This window comes from Heteronotia binoei, chromosome 5 (genome assembly GCF_032191835.1).
Source record: "Heteronotia binoei isolate CCM8104 ecotype False Entrance Well chromosome 5, APGP_CSIRO_Hbin_v1, whole genome shotgun sequence".
NCBI classification, from domain to species: Eukaryota; Metazoa; Chordata; class Lepidosauria; order Squamata; family Gekkonidae; genus Heteronotia; species Heteronotia binoei.
This window is the reverse complement of record NC_083227.1, coordinates 133,604,782-133,626,424: the sequence shown is the minus strand read 5'-3', so window position 1 is coordinate 133,626,424 and position 21,643 is coordinate 133,604,782. Positions and strand designations below refer to the sequence as shown.

Genomic DNA, 21,643 nt, shown 5'->3' with positions numbered 1-21,643 from the left:
ATACTATATGATCCTGCCTATAATAGATGTAGTAGCACTACTGTGACTTTATTCAATTGTTTTATTGTCTTTAATAGTTTACTAATGTTGCCTTTGTTTATTTTATGCTAAAAATGGCTAGCCTAAATTCCACCAGCGCCACAGAGAAGGCCCCATAATCCGCTGGCTGCCTTTATATCCCGCTTTTGTAGAATGGGCGGGATATAAATCTAATGTAATAATAAGTGAATGAATGAATGAATGAATGAAGCCTGAGGCTCCGCCAAGTAAGGAAGTCTCCACATGAAAGTTATAGTCTTTCAAGATCAACAGTCTAGAGCAATGTAATGTCCACTCAGCTACTATCTCTGATAGGAAGTCCACTGGTGATCAGGATGAACAATACACCAGCAGGACTCCCATCCTCCCCCTGGCACCCCAAGCCAGGCCAACACATTCAAGGCCAGTGATGTTTAGCATAGGGACCTTCTGGAAGGAAAAAAAGTCTCAGGAGAGGATTGCCATTCTGCCCAACCTCACTTTGATGTTGATGAAGGATTGGATATCTTAAGGGGAGTAACCTGGGTGAGGGGAACTACCTCATCCTCATCCACCCAGGACTCGGACAAGCATGCCAGGTCAAAACATTCCTCCATGATAGTCTCCTGGAGAACTGTCATCTTATTTCTTGCTGTTAAGATTTTTTACTCCTGCTAACCCCCCCTCAGATAATGTTTCTACCTCAAACCATTTCACAGGAAGGGAAATTAAATTACCTAGCCACGGGACAGAGACAGTGTTGGTTGCCCTGGTAGATGACCTTCAACGGCATCTGGATCGGGGTGGCTCGGCAGTGCTGATGCTGTTGGACCTGTCGGCTGCATTTGATACGGTCGACCATCGGCTACTGACGTGCTGCCTTGCCGATGCGGGGATTCAGGGGTTGGCTTTACAGTGGCTTTCCTCTTTCCTTGAAGGTCGGGGACAAAGGGTCACGATTGGGGGGGAGCTATCCCAGAGGTGCGCACTCGATTGTGGTGTGCCCCAAGGGGCGGTTCTCTCCCCGATGTTATATGCGACCCCTTGCCCAGATTGCCCGAAGGTATGGGCTGGGGTGTCACCAGTATGCTGATGACACCCAGCTCTATCTGCTTATGGACGACTGACCAGCCTGCGCCTCGGAAAATCTAGACCGGGCATTACAGGCCGTGGCTGAGTGGCTCAGACTGAGTGGACTGAGACTAAATCCGGTGAAGACAGAAGTCCTTTGCTTGGGTCATCGGGGACCGGGGGGGGGGGAATCCCCCTGCCAGTTTTTGACGGTGCACCGCTGATGGCGGCGGACAGGGTCAAGAGCCTGGGGGTACTATTGGAGCCTTCCTTAATGATGGAGGCTCAGATAGCAGCCACTGCTAAGTCCGCGTTTTTTCATCTCAGGCGGGCAAGGCAGTTGGCCCCCTTCCTGGATCGCGACGACCTAGCAACAGTGATCCATGCTACGGTCACCTCAAGGTTGGACTACTGCAATGCCCTCTACATGGGGCTGCCCCTGTGCCAAACTCGGAAATTGCAGCTGGTGCAGAATGCTGTGGCCTGGCTGTTATTGGGCCTCCCAAGATGGGGACACCTTTGGCCGGGTCTTCGGACTCTGCACTGGCTTCCAGTGATGTACCGAGTTTGGTACAAGGTGCTGGTCATTACCTTTAAAGCCCTATATGGTCTGGGACCTGCCTACCTGAAGGACCGTCTCTCCCCACACGTTCCCCAGAGAGTACTGAGATCGGGAACCCAAAATCTTCTCGCTATCCCTGGGCCAAAAGAAGCCCGCCTAAAATCTACCAGGGACAGGGCCTTCTCTGTTATGGCCCCTACATGGTGGAATCAGCTGCTGGAGGAGGTGAGGGCCCTGCGGGACCTTGTTCAGTTCCGCAGGGCCTGTAAGACAACCCTCTTCTGGCTAGCCTACACCTAGCTGAGATGAGAAACTAAATGTAGCTTGCCAGACTTCTGTTATACATATTTCTTTAATGTTTAATGGTTTTAAGGTTTTAACAGTTTTATATGTTTTAATTGTTTATATATTTAAATACTTGTTTAATTTTCTGTTAAACTAATTGTTGGGAGCCGCCCTGAGCCACTTGTGGGAAGGGCGGGATATAAATAATAAATAAATAAATAAATAAAATGAAATCTTTGGCCTTGAAATCTGTGACTAGCACTTAGTAATCAATTTGCAATTAAGTCTGAAGAGGCAGTCCAAAGACAGAACTCAAGTTGGCAAAGCACTAGGTAAGCTGTATAAAAGAAAGTTCTAAGAGCAGTTTGGATGCAGCTGGATATAGATGGCAACAATGCTGAGTTCCTTCATAATCATAGGGAAGAGTTAAGTTTCAATAAAGCCAAGCATCCATGGATGGAGGCAAATATTTTATAACAGAATAAAACTGGTGGCTGTGTCCCTGTGAATGCTGAACTGTGTCTCTGCTTCAGGCTTTGACTGAGTTCAAATATTAGAAAATGCTTCACAAACTGTTGAAAAGAAAGGTAGTTCATGGAATGTTTAACATTAGTGCAGGATCTGTGATGTTGCCTCTCTGCATTACATCAGTGTATCTCCGTATTATGCTAGCATGGGGATTAGTTGCTATCCTAAGCAGTACCAAGGCTGGCATTAGGATTTTGGCCTGATTTTATATTTATAACTGAATCAATATTTTGATTTAAAACTATCAGCTGGACCTTTTTATACAGGCTTGCAACATGGCTGCCAGATAACATAATCAAATTTTTGTGACCTCAATGATTTTAGCTCCTCAGTCTTTTCTTGGACTCCATTCAGTTCAAAGTGCATTTTAGTTGCAGCTTTTTGCAGACAGAGATAGAAAGAGCAATAGTTACTTGGAAAATCAATAAGAAATATGTTAAATTGAATTAAAAAAATAAACTTGTGAATAGTGCCAACAGGAACTTATCTTGACGCCATCTTGATCTCCGTTCTCAAGCTAATCAATTCCAATCACTTACCAGATAGGAAGCTATGAGAATGATTAAGAAACATCTATTTAAGTATGATTATAACAGTACAATATGTAGAGTGAAATGTGTTTACTCAGCTTTCTGGTACACCAGTTTGGTGTAGTGGTTAGGTGTGTGGACTGTAATCTGGGAGGACTGGGTTTGATTTCCCACTTCTCCACATGCACCTGCTGAGTGACCTTGGGACAGTCACAGTTCTTGAAAGAGCTGCTCTCTCAAGAGCAGTTCTCGAACGAGCTCTCTCAGCCCTACCTACCTCACAGGGTTTCTGTTGTGGGGACAGGAGGGTAAAGGTGATTGTAAGCTGCTCTGAGACTCCGAGTGAACGGTGGAATATAAATCCATCCATCCACCCATCTCCTCTACCTCCTCCTCCTCCTCTTCTTCTTGGGCTTCCCAATTAATATTTGATTGTCCCTTGGTACAAATGCCTATTCATGCTGGCATGCCTTAATGTCTTACTATCTAGAGTTTTGAAAGAGGCTTCTTAAGATATCATACTTTGATAAAGTTTGCAGCTGTGGTGTGTATTACGTGACCTTTGAATGTGATTACTTTTCTGAGCCTTTTTCCTCTGCTCGAAAATATAGCTCATATGGGGCATTATCTCTTTATTAGAAGATAATAGCAGACCTATCACTCTTTCAGCTGTGAAATTTTATGTGTTTGGGATAGATTTTCACAGCCATTAACATTTGGTCTAGCTTTTTATACCACCTCTGAAATGTCTGTTGACTTAAAAACAAGTCTAGCTCACCACCTAGTGGTAAATAATGCTAAAAGAGCTAGAACTTCTGGCTGCCAGACAATCTTAGGATCTCCTGGCTGTTCTACACACAATGAATTATTCTGTTTTTAAGGTTTTAACTGTTTAAATATTTAATTGTTTTATACTTGAAATTGTTTAAATTTTATGTTTGATTAACTGTTGGAAGCCGCCCTGAGCCATTCGTGGGAAGGGCGGGATATAAATCCCGAATAAATAAATAAATAAATGTCATACGATAATTATTATTATTATTATCTGCTTAGAAATAATGTTACAAAGTGGTATGAGGTAGCAACAGAGAGAATTCATCTGACAAATACATCAAAATGAGACAATGAATTGAATCCCCACTAAATGTTCTGCTAATTAGAATTTTCCTGCCTCATCCCTCCTTTTGCAGTTCATTGATCTCACTACTATGCTATTCCTGGAGGATGGGGGACCTTCCAGAACAGCAGAAGGGATGAATTGGAAGTCTGCAGTATGGAAAGGGGGAATCAGGAAAAACCTCCCTTCTGTTAGAGGAAAGGCCCAGAATAATTGTCATCAAATATTTGATCTTAAATGATACTTTATCTTAGTCTATTTTTTGTTCCATGTCACTCAGCATCTGTGCATGGGTAGTGATAAACAAGAATGGCATTGTTTGTTTCTGGGCTGGAATATGAGTGTGAAATGACATTTCAGGGAGCTTAGTTTTTTTTCCCTCCTGCTTTGCCTGAAGCTGTTTTGCCTTCGCTATTGATATCCTAGCTAGGTTTCAAGTGCATGAGTGGATTTCCTAACCAGCTGTCACACACATTTGTCGTATTGATTTAGTAGGAAGAGTCTATTAATCTGAGGAGCTGTGGTGACCTGCCCAGTGACTGGATATAATAACTTTAGGCTTCTGAGTGAGGAATATCTCCTAGATAGGAAATCCAAATTTCTAGATTTGAGCAATGAGGTATATCCTCCATCTGCCCTGTTTACCAGTGAAAATTGCAAGTGTTTTTTTTTTTTTTGAGAAACCATTGTCCTCACAATGGTATCTTTGAAAAGCATCATTTAAAAAAAAATGTTGCTGTGGATACCTGTGCAGTATAATTTTTCAGGTTTCAGTTCCTTCCCTCCAGTCTCTAGACGTTCAGTCCCTGAAATGCAATGGGTTGGATGCCTCTTGTTCATGCATTTAATTCATGCACATGATCACAAAATTCCAGTGCATGAATTAGATGCATGGACAAGAGGCAAATTCGTTGGCATCTCATTCTCTTACTCCCCTTCCCCATGAAATGCTTATCCAGATGCTGAATAATGCTGATTATATTCACATTGCACTTTCCCCCATAATAATTGTCATTAGATCAATTTTGAGGTCTAGTCTAAATGTTTGTCTCACCATGTTGTTGGTTGTTGGTGTGATATGTTGCTTGTTACATGTATTGATTATTGATGATAATATGCATTACATGATATAAATGATTTTTTTAAAAAATCCATTGTGATATGTGGCTCCCATCCCCTTGCAGAGTTCTCACAGTTGCATATTTTAATATTACTAAGTTTTAAAGAAAACTGTAGAAGCTATTTTTGAAACCAGTACTCTGAAGGAGAACCACAGACATGCAATAAGACTAGATAGTCTAGTCTCCATGCCTTCAGATGGTTTGGAATCTGAATGCAATCACTGTTCAAATATTTGTTGCCACTAAGAGCATAGCATGAACATTCCAAATGCCACAGGCTAGAAAGATCAGGGGAAATCACAGAATTTTTGAGGTGGAATCCTAAGAGAACAACTAAGTAGGCCAAATACACAAACAGGTCACATGAAAGCAGAAGACTAGGAGCGTGCATTTGAATATATCTAGTCTAAATATATACCAGAAAAATACCTTACCAGGGTATATTTGGCTGTCTGGATGGTATTTGGAATTTTTTGGGGAATACTGATTAACTGGGTCCCAAAAATCTGGAAATACTTGGCTATATCTGGAAATATTCAGGGCTGTCGTTTTAAGAGCTGTTTTGCCTGCCTGCCTGTTTAATTTTTGTTTGCTTTTGGGTTTTCTATGGTGAGTAGTGGTGGGGGGAGCCTTTTCTGTCTGATTCTCTCAAAAATTGTTTTTCTTGGCTTTCTGCTATTTTCAAAAGGATTAGGTTCTTTTCTCTTGGTTGCTTTTAGAATTGGTAACTACTTTTGCATGTTTTAAAAAAATGTTAAAGAATTTGTGCTTTACGGTATTGGAAGGGGGGGGCATACCCCCAAATACTGATATTTGTGCCTTTCTTGAAATCCACATTTTTTTAAAATCCCATTTTTAAAGGTACACATCTCTTTAGAAAGCTCAAAGTGGTTAGTGCAATGTTTAGATCAGATCTCACATTAAACGTTGTGTTCAACAATCTGAAGTTGTTAAAATGTTATCATCAGTTTATAAATATGCTCTGCCTTAGAAGCCAAGGCAACACATGCCACGACAATGATATGATGTATAGCCACAGGTAATGGCTTTCAGTACTGGATATTTAATAGCAGAGGTGGGTGCTGCTTCTAGCAGTAACCCCTGGTTTCAGAATAAAGGAGTTACCAATATACAAGAATGTCCTTAGTTTCATCTGTGAAATGTGGATGCCCCATCAAGGTGAATTTTCAGAGCAGTTCCTTGTTTTCCTCACTGTGAGCTCTTAGACCTGGAAAGGACAGGAGAGCCATCTCCCCCTTTCCTGTGTGTCAAGAAAGGGCCATTTACATGTTTCTCTCCATGTATCATATTAACAGGTTTTAAGTTTAAGTTTATTTCAATTTATAGCCCTCCCTTCCCACCGAAGTGGCTCAGGGCGGCTCAAAACATATAAAATCTAACATAGAATTTTAAATTTAAAATACATCAATTACAACAGTTAAAACAGTAAAATAATAAAACATTTAAACAGCGATCTATCAAAATACTACACTGAACCTTCTATAGAATTTCTAATGCCAGTTAATTATAGGCCAGCCGGAAGAGGGCTGTCTTACAGGACCTGCGGAACTGGCCAAGGTCCCGCATGGCCCTCACCTCTTCCGGCAGCTGGTTCCACCAGCAAGGAGCCATTACAGAAAAGGCCCTGTCCCTGGTGGATTTCAGACAGGCCTCCTTTGGCCTGGGGATAGCAAGCAGATTTTGAGAGCCTGATCTCAGTACTCTCTGGGGACCATGTGGGGAGAGACGATTCCTAAGGTAGACAGGTCCTAGGCCATATAGGGCTTTAAAGGTAATAACCAGCACCTTGTATCGGACTTGGTAGCAGCTAACCCATACCAAAAGCAGACAGACAAAAATCTCATCATGTCTGACTCATGCTGGACACAGTGATTGTGATCAGATGGGCTTTTTGGCCTGCCATAGCCACCCCCACCTTCAGACTTAATGTGCACAATCAAACACATACATCTGTCTCCCACAGTCCGCTTGTCCTTACCTCATCATAGGATGGCCCGGGAACAGATTAAAGAGTCTATTACAGTTGTTGTGGTCTTCCAGGACACACATCTGTCCATGTGATCAGCCCAGGCATGCCATGGAAGCACAGGAGCAGTGTGAATGTGTGTGGCCTGTTCTGACCTCACGGGACTACAACTGTGTTGCTGCCTCTGTCTGATTGTAGTGGCATGCCTCAAAAAAGGACTGGCTTTTTAAAAACCAAGAGACGATCACTTCCAGTTTTGGTGACGCATCTTTAGGAGTGGCTCGGACCAGCGTGTCCAGAGTCACAAGAGGTACCTTGGCCAGTGAGACATTTTTGTCAAATATCTAAAAGTCTTCCTCCTTTTGGCAGGAAAGTTGAGTCCATTCATATTAATAGAAACTATTGAAGCCGTTATGTATTTTGCTTATCACTATCTTTTTTATCTTTTTTGGTCTGTTGTCTTGTAGGATATCTCCGTGGTTCATTTGGATTCTCTTCACCAGAACTTTCTTCCTCCTCTTCATCATCCTTCTTTTCCTTGCCTTCTTTTCCCTTCACTCTATCCAGAAAGTTCTGAGCTTTGAAGATGGAATTTATCCTGTATGATAAACTACTTAAAGAAATTAAAAAAGATTTGAAAAAATTGCATGACTTGAACTTATTGTAACGTACTCGAAGCGGAGACGAGAGTAGGGCAACATGGTTTATTAGGAGCACGTTGCAAGACAGCGAACACGCGGGCCGGGTCCCTCTTATGTACAATCCCGGGTACAGCCTACTGGGTTTGTCGGGCCAATCCAGCCCCGTTGAACTTCCCGCCACAGCTGGAGATAGGCGGGGACTGGCTCCCGGCGCTGGGGCTCCTGGGACTGCCCAGTTGCCCCCCCGTCGGGTCGCATGACATTTCTTGATACACTACACCCCTCCCCCCCTGGTTAATGTACAAAGTCCTGTAAGTATGCGGGGGGCCGGCGCTCCCGAGTGGACCGTCTGGGGGGTCCCGGTGGCGGCGGCGCGGCCGCCGAGGATGGTGCCTCGGTAGGTCCTGGAGTGGACGGGGGCGGCCCATCCGGTTCAGCGGATCCCTCGGGCTCGGTCGGTTCCGGTACCTCCGGCGCCCGCATCACGGATGTTGGGATCGCGTCCTCTAGGCGGTCTCCGCTAGGCTCCTCGCCGGATATAGCCTCGCCCGTGTCTGTGGGGGCCTCCGGAAGGGTGCGGCGCCTCAACTGGTCAATGTGCCGCCGTAGTACCTGGCCCCCCTCCGTTGATATGTCGTAGTGGCGGGACCCGGTTACCCTCAGTACCCGTCCCGCCACCCAATCGGGGCCCCTTGCATAGTTTCGGGCGAAAACTGGGTCGCCCGCGAAGAAGCCCCGGGCGGCGTCACGGACTTCGGGGCTCCCGCGGGTGTCTGAAGCTCGGTCGGGATGCAGCCGGTCCAGCCGGGTTATGAGTTTGCGTCCCATGAGGAGCTCAGCCGGGCTGACTCCTGTGACCGGGTTAGGGGTGATCCGATTATCGAAGAGGAACGCGGCCAGCCTGTGGTCCCAGTCCCCCTGTACAATTCGGCCGAGGGCCTCCTTTGTTGTGCGGACCATCCGCTCCGCCTGGCCGTTGGTGGCCGGATGGAAGGGAGCCGACCTTATGTGCCTGATCAGATATCTTTGCAGGAACGCCTGGAAGTCGGCTGAGGTGAAGGCGGCCCCGTTATCAGAGACTATGGTGTCCGGGATGCCATGTGTGCATAGGACCCTGCGCAGAGCTCTGATCGCGGCTGTGGACGAGGTGGACCCTACGGGGATGACCTCCAGCCATTTGGTGTAGGAGTCCACCATTATGATGAAGGTTTGCCCCTGGAAGGGGCCCGCAAAGTCGATATGGAGTCTCGACCATGGTTTCCGGGTGGACTCCCACCTAGTGACGGGGGCGCTGGGCGGCTCGGGCCGTGATTCCTGGCAGGTCTGGCACCCGCGGACCCAGCCCTCGATCTCCCCGTCCATTCCCGGCCACCAGACGTAGCTCCTGGCCAGAGCCTTCATTCGCACTATGCCGGGATGAGTCTCGTGTAGGGATTCTAGAACACGCCTTTGGAGCGGGGGTGGAATCACTACCCTACTGCCCCAAAGTATGCAGCCCTTGTGTGCGGCTAATTCCTCCCTCCTCGCCTTGTAAGGCTTGAATTCTTCCCCCATGTTTCCCTCTGGCCACCCCCTCACCACCCAGTCGAGCACCCGTGCCAGTGTCTTGTGTTTCTGGGTGGCCTTGGCCACCTCCGTTGCGTGGAGGGGCGGCTCTGGGAGGCTCTCTATCATCATGACCTGGTGTGCGGGTGCGGGGTCCGGACCCGTCTCCGGAAGCGGCAAACGGCTAAGCGCATCCGCGTGTCTTATAGCCTTGCCGGCCCTATGAACCAGTGTGTACGTGTATGAGTTGAGGAATTGGTTCCACCTCAACACGCGCTGTGAGAGTATTTGGGGGGTTTGTCGGTCTGGGGCCAGTAGACCTAAGAGGGGCTTGTGGTCCGTGGCAATGGTGAACCTTCTCCCATATAGATACTCATGGAACTTTCGGACCCCTGCCACGATTGCCAGGGCCTCTTTATCTATCTGCGCGTAGTTGCGCTCGGCTGAAGTGAGCGTGCGGGAGTAATAGGCGACCGGTACCTCCCTCCCGTCCGGAAGCTGGTGCCCCAGGACTGCTCCCACCCCATACGGCGACGCATCGCAGGCCAGGATGACGGGGAGGGCCTCGTCAAAATGGTGGAGCACCGCATTGGACACCAGGACGTCCTTGACCGCCTGAAACGCCGCGGCCTGTCGTTTGCCCCAAACCCAAGGGGCTTTTTTGTCCAGCAGCCGGTGAAGGGGCTCCGCCAGGGCTGCCTTGTGGGGGAGGAAGGAGTGGTAAAAGTTGAGCACCCCCAAGAAGCTTTGGAGCTCCGCTTTACAAGTGGGAGCCGGGGCTTGCATGATGGCTCGGGTCTTTTCTTCCGTGGGGTGGATTCCTGCTGCGTCGACGGCGAACCCCAGAAACTCTACCCGTGGAACCCCCAGCAAGCATTTCTCTCTCTTGACCTTGAGCCCCGCTGCCTGGAACCGGCGGAGCACCTCTTGAAGGCGGTTGCCGAATTCTTCGGGGTCCGGAGCGGCGACTAAAACGTCGTCGAAAAACGGCTGGACTCCTGGGATCCCTTTAAGGAGAGCGTCCATTAGGCTCTGGAAAATCCCCGGAGCGACGCTAACCCCAAACTGAAGCCTCTTTACCCGGAAAGCCCCCCTGTGGGTCACGATCGTTTGGGCCTCCGCCGTCTTATTGTCTACTGGGAGCTGCTGGTAGGCCTGGGCCAGGTCTAGCTTCCCAAATATCCTAGCCCCCGCTAGGGCGGCCAGGACATGGCTCACCACCGGCACTGGATAGGGGTTGTCCTGTAGTGCCTTGTTTATGGTGCATTTATAATCGGCACAGATCCGCACCTCCCCGTTTGGCTTGATGGGGGTAACGATGGGGGTTTCCCAGGTGGCGTAGTCCACCGGCTCGAGGACGCCTTGTGCCGTGAGGCGGTCTAACTCTGCCTCAATCTTAGGTTTCAAGGCGAACGGAACCCTCCTGGCCTTGAGCCGAATCGGTCTGACCGTGGGGTCTAGGGGCAGGGAGATGGGCGCCCCCCGGTAGCTCCCTAGGGACCCATCGAATACCTCGGGGAATTCCTTGCAAATCTCCCCGAACCCCCGGGGCGTTATGGTCTGGCCCACCCCCTCCACGCGGATTCCCAAGGGTTTGAACCAGGCCAGACCTAGCAGGGTGGCCAGCTGGCGCTTAACCACCAGGATGTCCAGCGGGCCGTGGAAGGACCCCCGCTCGACTTGTACCCGCGCCCACCCCGCAATTTGCACCGGGTTCTTCTGGAAGTCCCGGAGAATGAAGTCTGCCGGCCGAAGTTGCAGCCGCTGGCGGAGACACAGTTCTCTTAGGGTTTCTTCCGCAATGAGGGAAATGGAGGACCCTGAGTCCACCTCCATTTGGCAGGGGTTCCCCTCTATAAGGACCGCCACTTTGATTTTATCGGGGGAATCGTGGGGCAAGTTCAGTACCTGTAGGGACGTAGAGTCTACCGCGTGGGACTCCGCGGACTCGTGGTACGTGGTCAGCTTCCTGCGGTTGGGCTTGGCTCGGCAAGCCCTGGCAATGTGGCCGGTCTTTCCGCAGCTCCTGCAGTCCCAGGTCCGGTACTGGCAGTCTCTCCGCTCGTGGGGGCCGCCGCAGCTGGCGCACTTGGTGGCCGGGGCTCTCTCCGACGCTGGTGGTCGGTCGGTCGCTCGGGGGCGTTGGGTCGCTCTGTTGGGTGGCCCGGCTGGGCGGCGTAGCTGATGGGCTTCCTCCTCCTCGGGGCCGTCGTGGTCCAGCTCTCCGTGGTGGGCAGCTTCCATCTTGGCCCGGGGAAACGTTCGTGTGGTTCGTTCCCATGCCACCGCTTCGCTGAAGGCGGCCTGGAGAGTAAGCTCTTCTTTGGCGAAGAGCTTCTGCTGGAGCCTCTCGTCGCGGAGGCCCCACGTGAATCTGTCCGCCAGGGCTTCCTCCAGTTGGGGGAGGTTGCAGTTCCCGGCGAGTTTGCGGGGGGCCGCCAGGTAGTCCGCGGCGGACTCGCCCGCGATCTGGTCCCGTTTGTGGAACAGGAACCTGCGAGCCACCCGCGAAGGCTGTGGTGAGAAGTGTCCCGTGAGGAGTCGGATGATCTCGTCGTAGGATTTCTCTGCCAGACGGGCGGGTGCCGAGAGACCCTTGGCGATCTCGAACGTGGCAGGCCCGCAGACGCTCATGAGAACGTCCCTCTTTGCTCCGGCGTCAGTGATCTTGTTGGCCCGGAGGTAGAACTCGACCCGCTCCGCGTAGGACTCCCATCCCTCTGGATTGGTTGGGTCGAAGGGCTCGAGGTAGCCGGTGATTCCGCCTTGGTTGGCCATGATGGCTGCGGCAGTCGCTTGTTGCCCAGATCTCCGTCGTAGCCGCTGAGGCTAGTATCCCATCCTCGTCGCCAGTGTAACGTACTCGAAGCGGAGACGAGAGTAGGGCAACATGGTTTATTAGGAGCACGTTGCAAGACAGCGAACACGCGGGCCGGGTCCCGCTTATGTACAATCCCGGGTACAGCCTACTGGGTTTGTCGGGCCAATCCAGCCCCGTTGAACTTCCCGCCACAGCTGGAGATAGGCGGGGACTGGCTCCCGGCGCTGGGGCTCCTGGGACTGCCCAGTTGCCCCCCCGTCGGGTCGCATGACATTTCTTGATACACTACACTTATCATTAATGGAAAGAATAGCCTCAATAAAGAATAGCCTCAATATCCTTTCAAGGTTATTATTTTTGTATCAAACTATTCCAGTATTTCTAAATAGTGGGTTTTTCAAGAATTGAATAAGATGGTCTCCAAATATGTTTGGCAAGGCAAAAAACCTAGAATCAAACTAAAAACATTGCAAGACACCAAATTAAGAGCAGGTATGGGTCTTCCAGACTGGCAATTGTATTACAAAGCTTCTGTGCTTTTGTGGGTAAGAGACTGGATATTATTGAATGAACATATGAACATATGAAGCTGCCTTATACTGAATCAGACCTTTGGTCCATCAAAGTCAGTATTGTCTTCTCAGACTGGCAGCGGCTCTCCAGGGTCTCAAGCTGAGGTTTTTCACACCTATTTGCCTGGACCCTTTTTTGGAGATGCCAGGGATTGAACCTGGGACCTTCTGCTTCCCAAGCAGATGCTCTACCACTGAGCCACCATCCCTCCCCACGAATGACAAGAGACAACTGTTGTTAGAGGGACATGACCTCACTATGGGGTGGCATGCATATCTATGGTATCAAAGACTTGAAGCACATTCCTATTTTAAGAACCATTGGTTTCGGAAATCTTTGTATCATATGTGGTCATGGTTAAAAATGAGAATTTATCAAAAAATTCCAAGATGGGTCTCACCAGTGGAAGCATTCACTCAACCAAATCTTTAAAAACCAAATCAGAGTTGTTGGGAAAAGATAATCAGCTGAAAACTAGAGAGGAGTTGGAAAATATGGACATTAAAATGAACTAGTGGTTGAGAATGTAAGTTGAATCTAGGTATGCAAAGACAAGATGACAGGTTTCAACACAGAACAATACCCATTTGATAAAATATTTCTAGGCCCACAAGAAAAGTTAATCTCTAAACTATATGCATATCTACTACAGATGAAGACGCAAGATGAAGTTGTAAAAGATTGTATGGTCCAATGGACGAAAACTTTTGGTCACAACATTACATTAGAAGAATGAGAGAGATTGTGGAAGTTCAATGTTAAATTAACTAGGTCAGTAACTTTTAAAGAAAACTTGTATAAGATGTTTTATAGATGGTACTTGACTCCACAGAAATTGTGAAAGATCTATACTAATATGTCTAACAAATGTTGGAAATGTACTAAACTGGTTGGTTCTTTTTATCATATGTGGTGGACATGTGAGATGGTGAAGGACTACTGGAAAATGGTTCTTGAACTATTACAGACGATTATGAAGACACAGATTCAATTCAAACCAGAATTGTTTTTATTGAATATATTTCCTGAGGATTATTCCAAAGAAATGAGACATTTGTTGGCACATTTCAGTACAGCAGCCAGAATTCTCTTGGTACAGAAATGGAAATCTCAGGAAATTCCCACGAGAATGGACTTGGTGGGAAGAATTCTGGAAATAGCAGAGCTGGACTTTTTGTTCCAGCTGTTGGCTGGGAAATCTAAGGAAGAAGCAAGAAAATATTGGATGAAATTTTATGCCTGGCTAGACATTCAAGACTCTTAAGATTCTCCGGTGTGAACTTATATCTCCTTTTTTCCTGTATTTTGTATCACAAGATTGTCTTTATTGGAATTGTCAAAACTAATAGATATCTTAACAAAAAAATCATAACATAAAATATCAAAATGTTGATGACGCATAATTTAGAGACTATAATATGTGACAATTTATGTATTTTAAGAAAGTATTGGAGATGTAGACTTATATTCTTTGAAAGTATTTTTATGTAGAATAAGATTAATATGTACTTTTGTTATCTATCCTCCCTACTTCCTAGCCCTAATTTCTTGAAACCAATAAAACTTTTAAAAACAGTAAAAACCAAGAGACCACCACAGCAATTGACTCATCTGATCCCACCCTGTGTCTCAGGTCAGATAATACAGAATTTTGGTCTAAGTGCTTTTCATTGCTTTCATTTTATAAACTTTCACAGCCGTTATAGTTTCTTATATAAGTTTTTCATAATGTTAACTACAATTCAAAAAGTAACAAAAACATCCTTTATGGTTATTCCATTAGTTTAACTGAGGGAGAGCTGTTGACCTAAGGGTGATTATACTTCATACAGATCATGTACATGTTTACTCAGAAGCAAATCCCATTTTGAGACCAGTGGCTTAAGTCTACAATCCTGTCCACTCATACATAAGCCACAATGAATTCAGTGGGACTTCCTTCTGAATAAAAATGCACAGGAATAGAGTAGAGGTTTTTAAAAATTAGTGTTTGCCCTGGAAGTACAGAGTGGTAGAGAAAGCAACTGTTGCAAATACCATCCCATGTAGTATATTTGATTCTCACCAGCTAGTTCAGTCGCATCTTGCAAGCAAATGAGGACAGTAATGGCAGGCTCCTTCAGATCATCAGTTTGTATAACTTTCTTGCTGCCACTTTAAAAGTTCCCTTAAATGGAACTTTTTCCACACTTCAACATCAGTGCTATAGCACCCATAAAAGGTGTTGTGGATTAAAGGTAATACAATTATAAAAAGAAGGTATTTACTTATGAACCAGCTCTACTCTTTTGTGTATTTAACTTATCTTTGTATCTGTATTTATTGGAAAATCCTGGGAGATGAGCCGAGGTGTATGCTCCCTGTTGCAGTTTCCAGTACAGTTTCAAAGGGCCATATTCTCAACAGTCTGGAGATGTGTTGGAAATACACAAAGAAAGCTGGGAGATCTTAAGGATCAGCAATTAGTACTGGCTTTTGACCTCTTTAACTCTCTTATCAAAAGGGTCATCCCTGCAAGCAGTTGGTAATAAAGGGGTGGGGCAGGGACAGGAAAGAGCATGACCTTGTCCATTAAAGATGGCACATGTCATAAGATCAATAGGGGATTCTGAATGGCTTCAGTTGTCAGCCTGTCTGCTTGTTGATGTTACCATTAAGATGTGATGCTGCTATGATGATGGGAGGGGGGCATGGAAGGAGATGCAGGCACAAAATTCTTTGTAGTATTTGCATCTAAAGACAGCAACCTTGCTTTTAATTGAGTTTTAATGGATATTTTAAGATGCTAAAATTAAGATTGGGAAACCCTTAAAAATCCTGCAATGTCTTAAAACAATTATCATAAAAGTGGAAAAATAGGTTCTCCCACTGAAACAGAGTTTATAGTTTCATGTTATTAAAGTTATAGCCCTCTGCACTTACACATATATATATGAGGCTTTATTGTGGATAAGCTGCATGCTCTTTCATTCCAATGCATATAAATGCCTAGTCCAGGATTTCCCAAACTTTTCTTTCCCATGGCCAGGTTATTTTTACACTTCTCCTTCGTGGCCCACTAAAATTCGGGGGTGGAGCCAGGAGACTTTGGGGGTGGAGCCAGGATACAGGAATTATGTCATTTCCTGTGGTGTCACTTCAAGGTCAAGGGCCAAGTGATGTCACTTCCAGGGCACACTGAACCAAAACTCCACCAAAACCAAAACTCCACCTTTTCCTGTGATGTCACTTCCAGGGCACTCCCCCAAACCTGCCTCTTCTTCTGAAGTAACTTCATTTTCAGAAAAATCTCTCTGAAACTCATGCTGAGCCAAAATGGGGGTGGAAAGTGTGTGGTCTGCAACTTTTCCATACATTCCCAGGGTCCTCTCTTTCCACCCTCCACCCTCACACCTGCATGCACCTATCTGTTTGTGTGTTTTTCTCCACTTGCAAGCACTCCACACCTGCATGCACCTATCTGTTTGTGTGTTTTTCTCCACTTGCAAGCACTCCTAATGCCCATGTTCAATTGCCTGCACTACTTACACACCCCTTCCTCAACAGCACTGGCCAGTGTATGCAGTTGAAAGTGCTGTTGCCATTGTCATCAGGAATGCCAGTGCTGTGTACCACCCACACTGAGCCCTGGCAGTGGCTGTACATCAAAATATGCTGACACATTTAGTAGGCCCTTCCTTCAGCTGCTACTACTGGAACCCTTCCTCAAGCTACAACCAAGCTTGCTTGGTTTCAAGAAAATATTTTGACAGTTATTTTTCACTTTTCCTTGACTGAAACACTGGGAAATTGCTGTGAAAGGTAGCAGAGAACTGTACTGCAACTAATGAATTAATTTCAAATTATATAAAGTTCATACAAGCTTTTCTGCAGCTTTTTACTGGCTGTGTTTCCCATGCCTTTAAAAGCAACCTGTTGTGCAGATATTTAGCCAGTGAACTTCTCTCATCCTTTTTAATATCTACAGGAGGAGTTTAATTTTGGTGTCAGACAGCTGTTAAAAGCAGGACCAGTAAAATGGTGCCAAGTTCATAGTACCATCACTTCCAGTGCTGTTGAGATATACAGCAGTAATCTCCAATAATATCTTTCTGCCCCACACCTCTAACTCTCACTCACTCACACAGAAATCTCATAGAAAAGCCAGATGGCTATAACTGGGGGTTCCAATTTTTCATTGACAGAGCTCCTATTTCCGCAGCAACAGTATGATGAACAGAAAAGTTTCTTCCAGTAAAAATGGAAAGAAAGAAAGGGAAAGAATGAAATGGAAGAAAAGGAAAAGAAAGACATGGAAAGAAAGAACATAAGAACATAAGAGAAGCCATGTTGGATCAGACCAGTGGACCATTCAGTCCAAAATTCTCTCATACAATGCCCCAAAAGCCACTAGTGGGGCCAGGGCACTAGAAGCCCTCCCACTGTTGCTTCCCCCCACCCCCAGCACCAAGAATACAGACAGAGCATCTCTTGCAGACAGAAAAAGAAACAAGGGAGGGGCAAAGAAAAAAAAGGCTTCCTCACCATCAGACGACCCCAGCCAGCAGCAATTCTGCCCAGGGGTCATTTGGTAAAAAAAAAAACCTGGAATGCCCACTCCCCGCCCCTCCCAGCTGAAAAAAACACACACCCCTTCTTTGCCACCCAGGTCTCCTGGGAAATCTCCCCAAAAGAACATACTGCAAGGCACATGAAAGCTCATACCTTGAAGAACACTTTATGAATCTTAAGTGCCAGTGGACACCAGCTTTTCTCTCAAACACTGGGGGGGGGGGAAGGAAGGAGAGGCAGCCCAGCTCCTCTCTGCACAACATAGACACAGGGGAAGGAAGGAAGCCAAACAGAGCTCAGGCTTCCTTCCTTCCTCCATCTCTATGTTGTGCAGCCTTGAAGACTGACACAGGCTGCACAACACAGAGATGGGGGAAGGAAGGAAGCCAAATGGAGCTCAGGCTTTGCAGCCTGTGTCAGTCTTCAAGGCTAGCTTTTCTCTGCGCAACAGAGAGATGGTGGAAGGAAGGAAGCAGAGCGGACGTCATGCTTTGCTGGGGGCAGGGCTAGCTTTGGCTTTTCTTGTGACCCCGTATTGAGGCTTCCGTGGCCCGATTCCGGGTTGCGACCCTGCAAATGGGAAACAGTGGCCTAGTCCATGGTCTGCTGTTTGAATGATCAAGGTCAGGTGAATCCAGTGCTGTTTTATTTTAAATGGTGCCAGTAATTAAATATAAGGTTGCACTGATTTTCACTAGTGCTCCCTCCCTTTGCAGATCCTCACTAGGCTTTTCCTCAGGGATAGGACTCCTGAGCCTTTCTTTGATTGGGTTAGTGAGCAGGGCTGGCCCATGAGCACGTGGCACCCCAGGCAACCCCCCTGGCTGCCGCCCCCCTGCTGCAACCACCCTCCTTCCATTCGCGCTGCACTCCATGCCCCCCCCTGCTGAGTCTGATCCTTACCCCCCTGCCTCCCTCCTTCCTTTTGAGGTGCTGCTTTGCAGCGCTGTGCTCCATCACCCCCCCCAGGTTGGTCTTTACCCCCCTCTGTCTCTCAGCGCCACGCTCTGTTGCCCCCTGGCTGATCCTTACCCCCCTCACCCCTGCCCTCCTATTCTTTGTGGTGCTGCAAGCCAGCGCAGCGCTCTGTTGCCATCCCCCACTGAGCCGAGGCTGGTCCTTACCAGCTTCAATGCGGCTGCACAGCTTTTAATCCTTTCAAGGGCCCATGAGAGGAGAGTTCACTCCCCCTCCTTCCCGGAACCGGAAGTGAAGGGGAGCGGAGTCTCCTCTCGTGGGTCCTTCAAAGGATTAAAAGCAGCACAGCCACATTGAAGCTGGTAAGGACCAGCCTCAGCTCAGCTGGGGGACGGCAACGGAGCGCGCCGCTGGCTTGCAGCGCCGCAAAGAAGAGGAGGGCAGGGGTGGGGGGTGGGGGGGTAAGGATCAGCCAGGGGGCAGCAGAGCGCAGTGCTGAGAGGGGGGGTAAGAATCAGCTGGGGGGGCAGGTGCGGTGATGACGATGGAGATGACAGAGCACTGCGCTGGGGAGGGAGGGAGGAGGGCGGCGACAGGGGAAGAGGGAGGGAGGCAAACTAGCCATTTGCCATGATCACCGGGAGGGGGGAGCCCAATTCGGTGCCCCCCACCTCTCAGCGCCCTAGGCAACCACCTAGTTTGCCTTGTGGGTGAGCCAACCCTGTTAGTGAGGAGGGTCAACACATGAGGATCTGGACTTGGAGCTAGTACGCAGTACTGGTGATTGCCATTTAAAAAGGCCCTGGTGAGAAGAATCAGGATGGGATAAAGTCACATGCATTTGCTTCAGCAGCAGCTACCACCACAGGACAAGGATCTTCACTGCATTGAAGGAAAGTTGAAGGAAAGTTGCAGGAGCTATTTTGTGGCTGGCTCTACTTCCTGTGGCAGCCATTTTGTGACTGAACCCATCATGCTGTGTCAGAATTCCAATTGTGCCCACAGGCTCAAAAAGGTTGGGGACCCCTGCTAGGGGTTTTAAGGAAAGAGACATTAAGAGGTGGTTACTCATTGCCTGCCTCTATGTAGTGACCCTGGACTTCCTTGGTGGTTTCCCACCCAAATACTGATCAGGACCAACCTTTCTTAGCTTCCCAGGCCTGATGGGATTGGGTTAACCTGACCAATCCAGGTCAGGGCAGAAATTTGCTGACACCCCCCCCCCCCCTTTAAATCTCAGTTGTGGGTGTAGCTCCAATGTACTCTCTAGTTTATGCCTAGAAGGTAGAAATATGTACTTTTTGCTTTAAAGACTTGTGCCATAATGGTTCTTTGAGTCTCAACAAAAGCTCTATAGTAATCAGGGGGTAGTTGTGTTAAAGTTCTGCAGGACTTGCAAGACGGAGGTCTACTGCCAAGCCTTTAACTGATCCAGCAGGCATCCATTGAACGTCATCACTTCCCCCCACCATTTTACACTCATGGTGCTTGTGTAGAGTTGACAGTCAATGGCCATACGTGCTGTTATATGTTTGCTGCTTATGCCTGAAATAGTGTCTGTCTCTTCTGAATATGCTGCTCTGATTTATTGAAACTGTTTTATGATGTTTTCATTCTGATGTTTGTTTTTACTGCTGTGAGCTGCCCTGAGCCCGCTTGTGAGATAGGGTGGAGTATAAAAATAAAATAAATTAAATTAAATTAAAATTGCGTCACAGCAAATACAAGCAAGAGTCTTATGAAACCTTAATGACAAACAAGCCTTCATAGCAGTATAAATTTGCACACTGACCTGACCATTGTTAAAAGTTCCATAGACTCTTTGTACATACATGTAATGGTTCTGGTGAATTTCCTGCCCACCACAATGTCAATAGCTCCATGTATGCATACAGTGGGGACACCAAAATGAATGTAAATACATATAATAATTCCATTCCATTTGAAGCTCCCAGACTGGAGCTGCTCAATAAAATCATTTGATTCTTGCTGTCCATTTGCCAATAACCCTGTTAAATCACAGCCAGTCAATTAACTTTTATACTCTTTTTCATTGCAATTTCTCCTTGGAGTTTTGCTGTTGAAGGAGTCATTCTTTAATATATACATTTTTTTTTCACAGAGACCATACCAATACCAGGTTACATAGAAGTTTCCTTTTTTCAGCAAAAACTCTTTTATTGCTCCTTTCCCTTTTGCTTTCATTAAAAACAACTCTGCACTCCCTTGCTTTTCTTTAACATATAAATAAATAATGGCCAATTCAAACCATTAAGCACCAGCATGAAAAGAATCTCACGGAACTACCACATCTGGAATAAGAGTCAACATATTTTAGAAGCAGACTTCATTTTTCTCACACACAACACTAAATCGTGAGGGTTTCGTGTGCCAAAAATAACACAGGAGGTTATGACTAGGGAGGACATGAACCTATAATGAGGTTCAATAAAGCACTAATCTTATTGGGTAATGCAATCTGGTTTGGTTTTGCTTTAAAAATGGGGGGAAGTCTGTAGCAGAGACAGCATTTGTGTATGATTGTATTATTCTCCTTCCTGTTTTGCCATGCAAATCAATACAGTATTTTTTTTTGTCCCATATTAGTTGCATTTCAAAGGAGATGATGTATTTCACTTGCCCATCATTTCAGTGTAATAAAGTTCCATGATGCAATGGACCATTCTAAAGGAGTAATAGCTGAGGCATGTGTGGGGAACATCTGGAGATACAGACAAGTATGCCATCAAGTTGAATGAACCTTTCCCCTTGTCTTTCAGTTTGTAGTAATTGACCTATCCATTCTACAGCTGAGTACTCAAGATCAGTATGAACTTGTGGTTTGGAGAAGAGGAGCTAAAATTAGTCTCATGTTTTTCATCTACCTATGGGTCTTTTTACGACTACATTTTCAGAAAGATTTAAGAAAGTTTATAAGGCAATGTTGTGATATCTGTGGATTAAAACTAAAATGATCTCTGAAATGAAAAATAGTGGGTGAAATGGATTATTGGTTTGACTTGCGGTCTGCATAACTATGACTTGAAACTAGAAATATCTGTCAAGTCACAGCTGACTTATGGTGACCCTGTAGGATTTTCAAGGCAAGTGATGTTTGGAGGTGGTTTGCTGTTGCCTGCCTCCATGCTGGCCCTGCTTAACTTCTGAGATCTGATAAGATCAGGCTATCCTGGGGTTATCCATGTCAGGGCTAGGCTGAGCATAATGTGACTGGCCCAAAGTCACCCAGCAAGCTTCCATGGCATGATTGGGGATTTGAACCTGGATTTCCCAGATTCTAGTCCAATACTTTAAGTACTACAGCACACTGACACTCATGATGGAATAGCATGTTGGAATTTGAATTTTTTTAAT

The 21,643-nt window shown here is 46.6% G+C and overlaps 1 protein-coding gene across 1 annotated transcript in view; it reads right to left on the bottom strand.

Moving 5' to 3' along the window:
• Positions 1–8,823: 8,823 nt before the first annotated feature.
• LOC132572057 (uncharacterized protein K02A2.6-like) overlaps positions 8,824–21,643 on the bottom strand; it is a gene marked incomplete at its 3' end in the record, with an annotated part of 55,955 nt that continues 43,135 nt past the window's right edge. The window contains exons 2-5 of the mRNA XM_060238845.1: positions 11,920–12,159; positions 10,165–11,277; positions 9,596–10,035; positions 8,824–9,436 (exon numbers count right to left, since the gene is read on the bottom strand). Of these exons, the coding sequence (XP_060094828.1) occupies positions 8,824–9,436; positions 9,596–10,035; positions 10,165–11,277; positions 11,920–12,159 (2,406 nt within the window). The remainder of the gene's footprint in view (positions 9,437–9,595; positions 10,036–10,164; positions 11,278–11,919; positions 12,160–21,643) is intronic.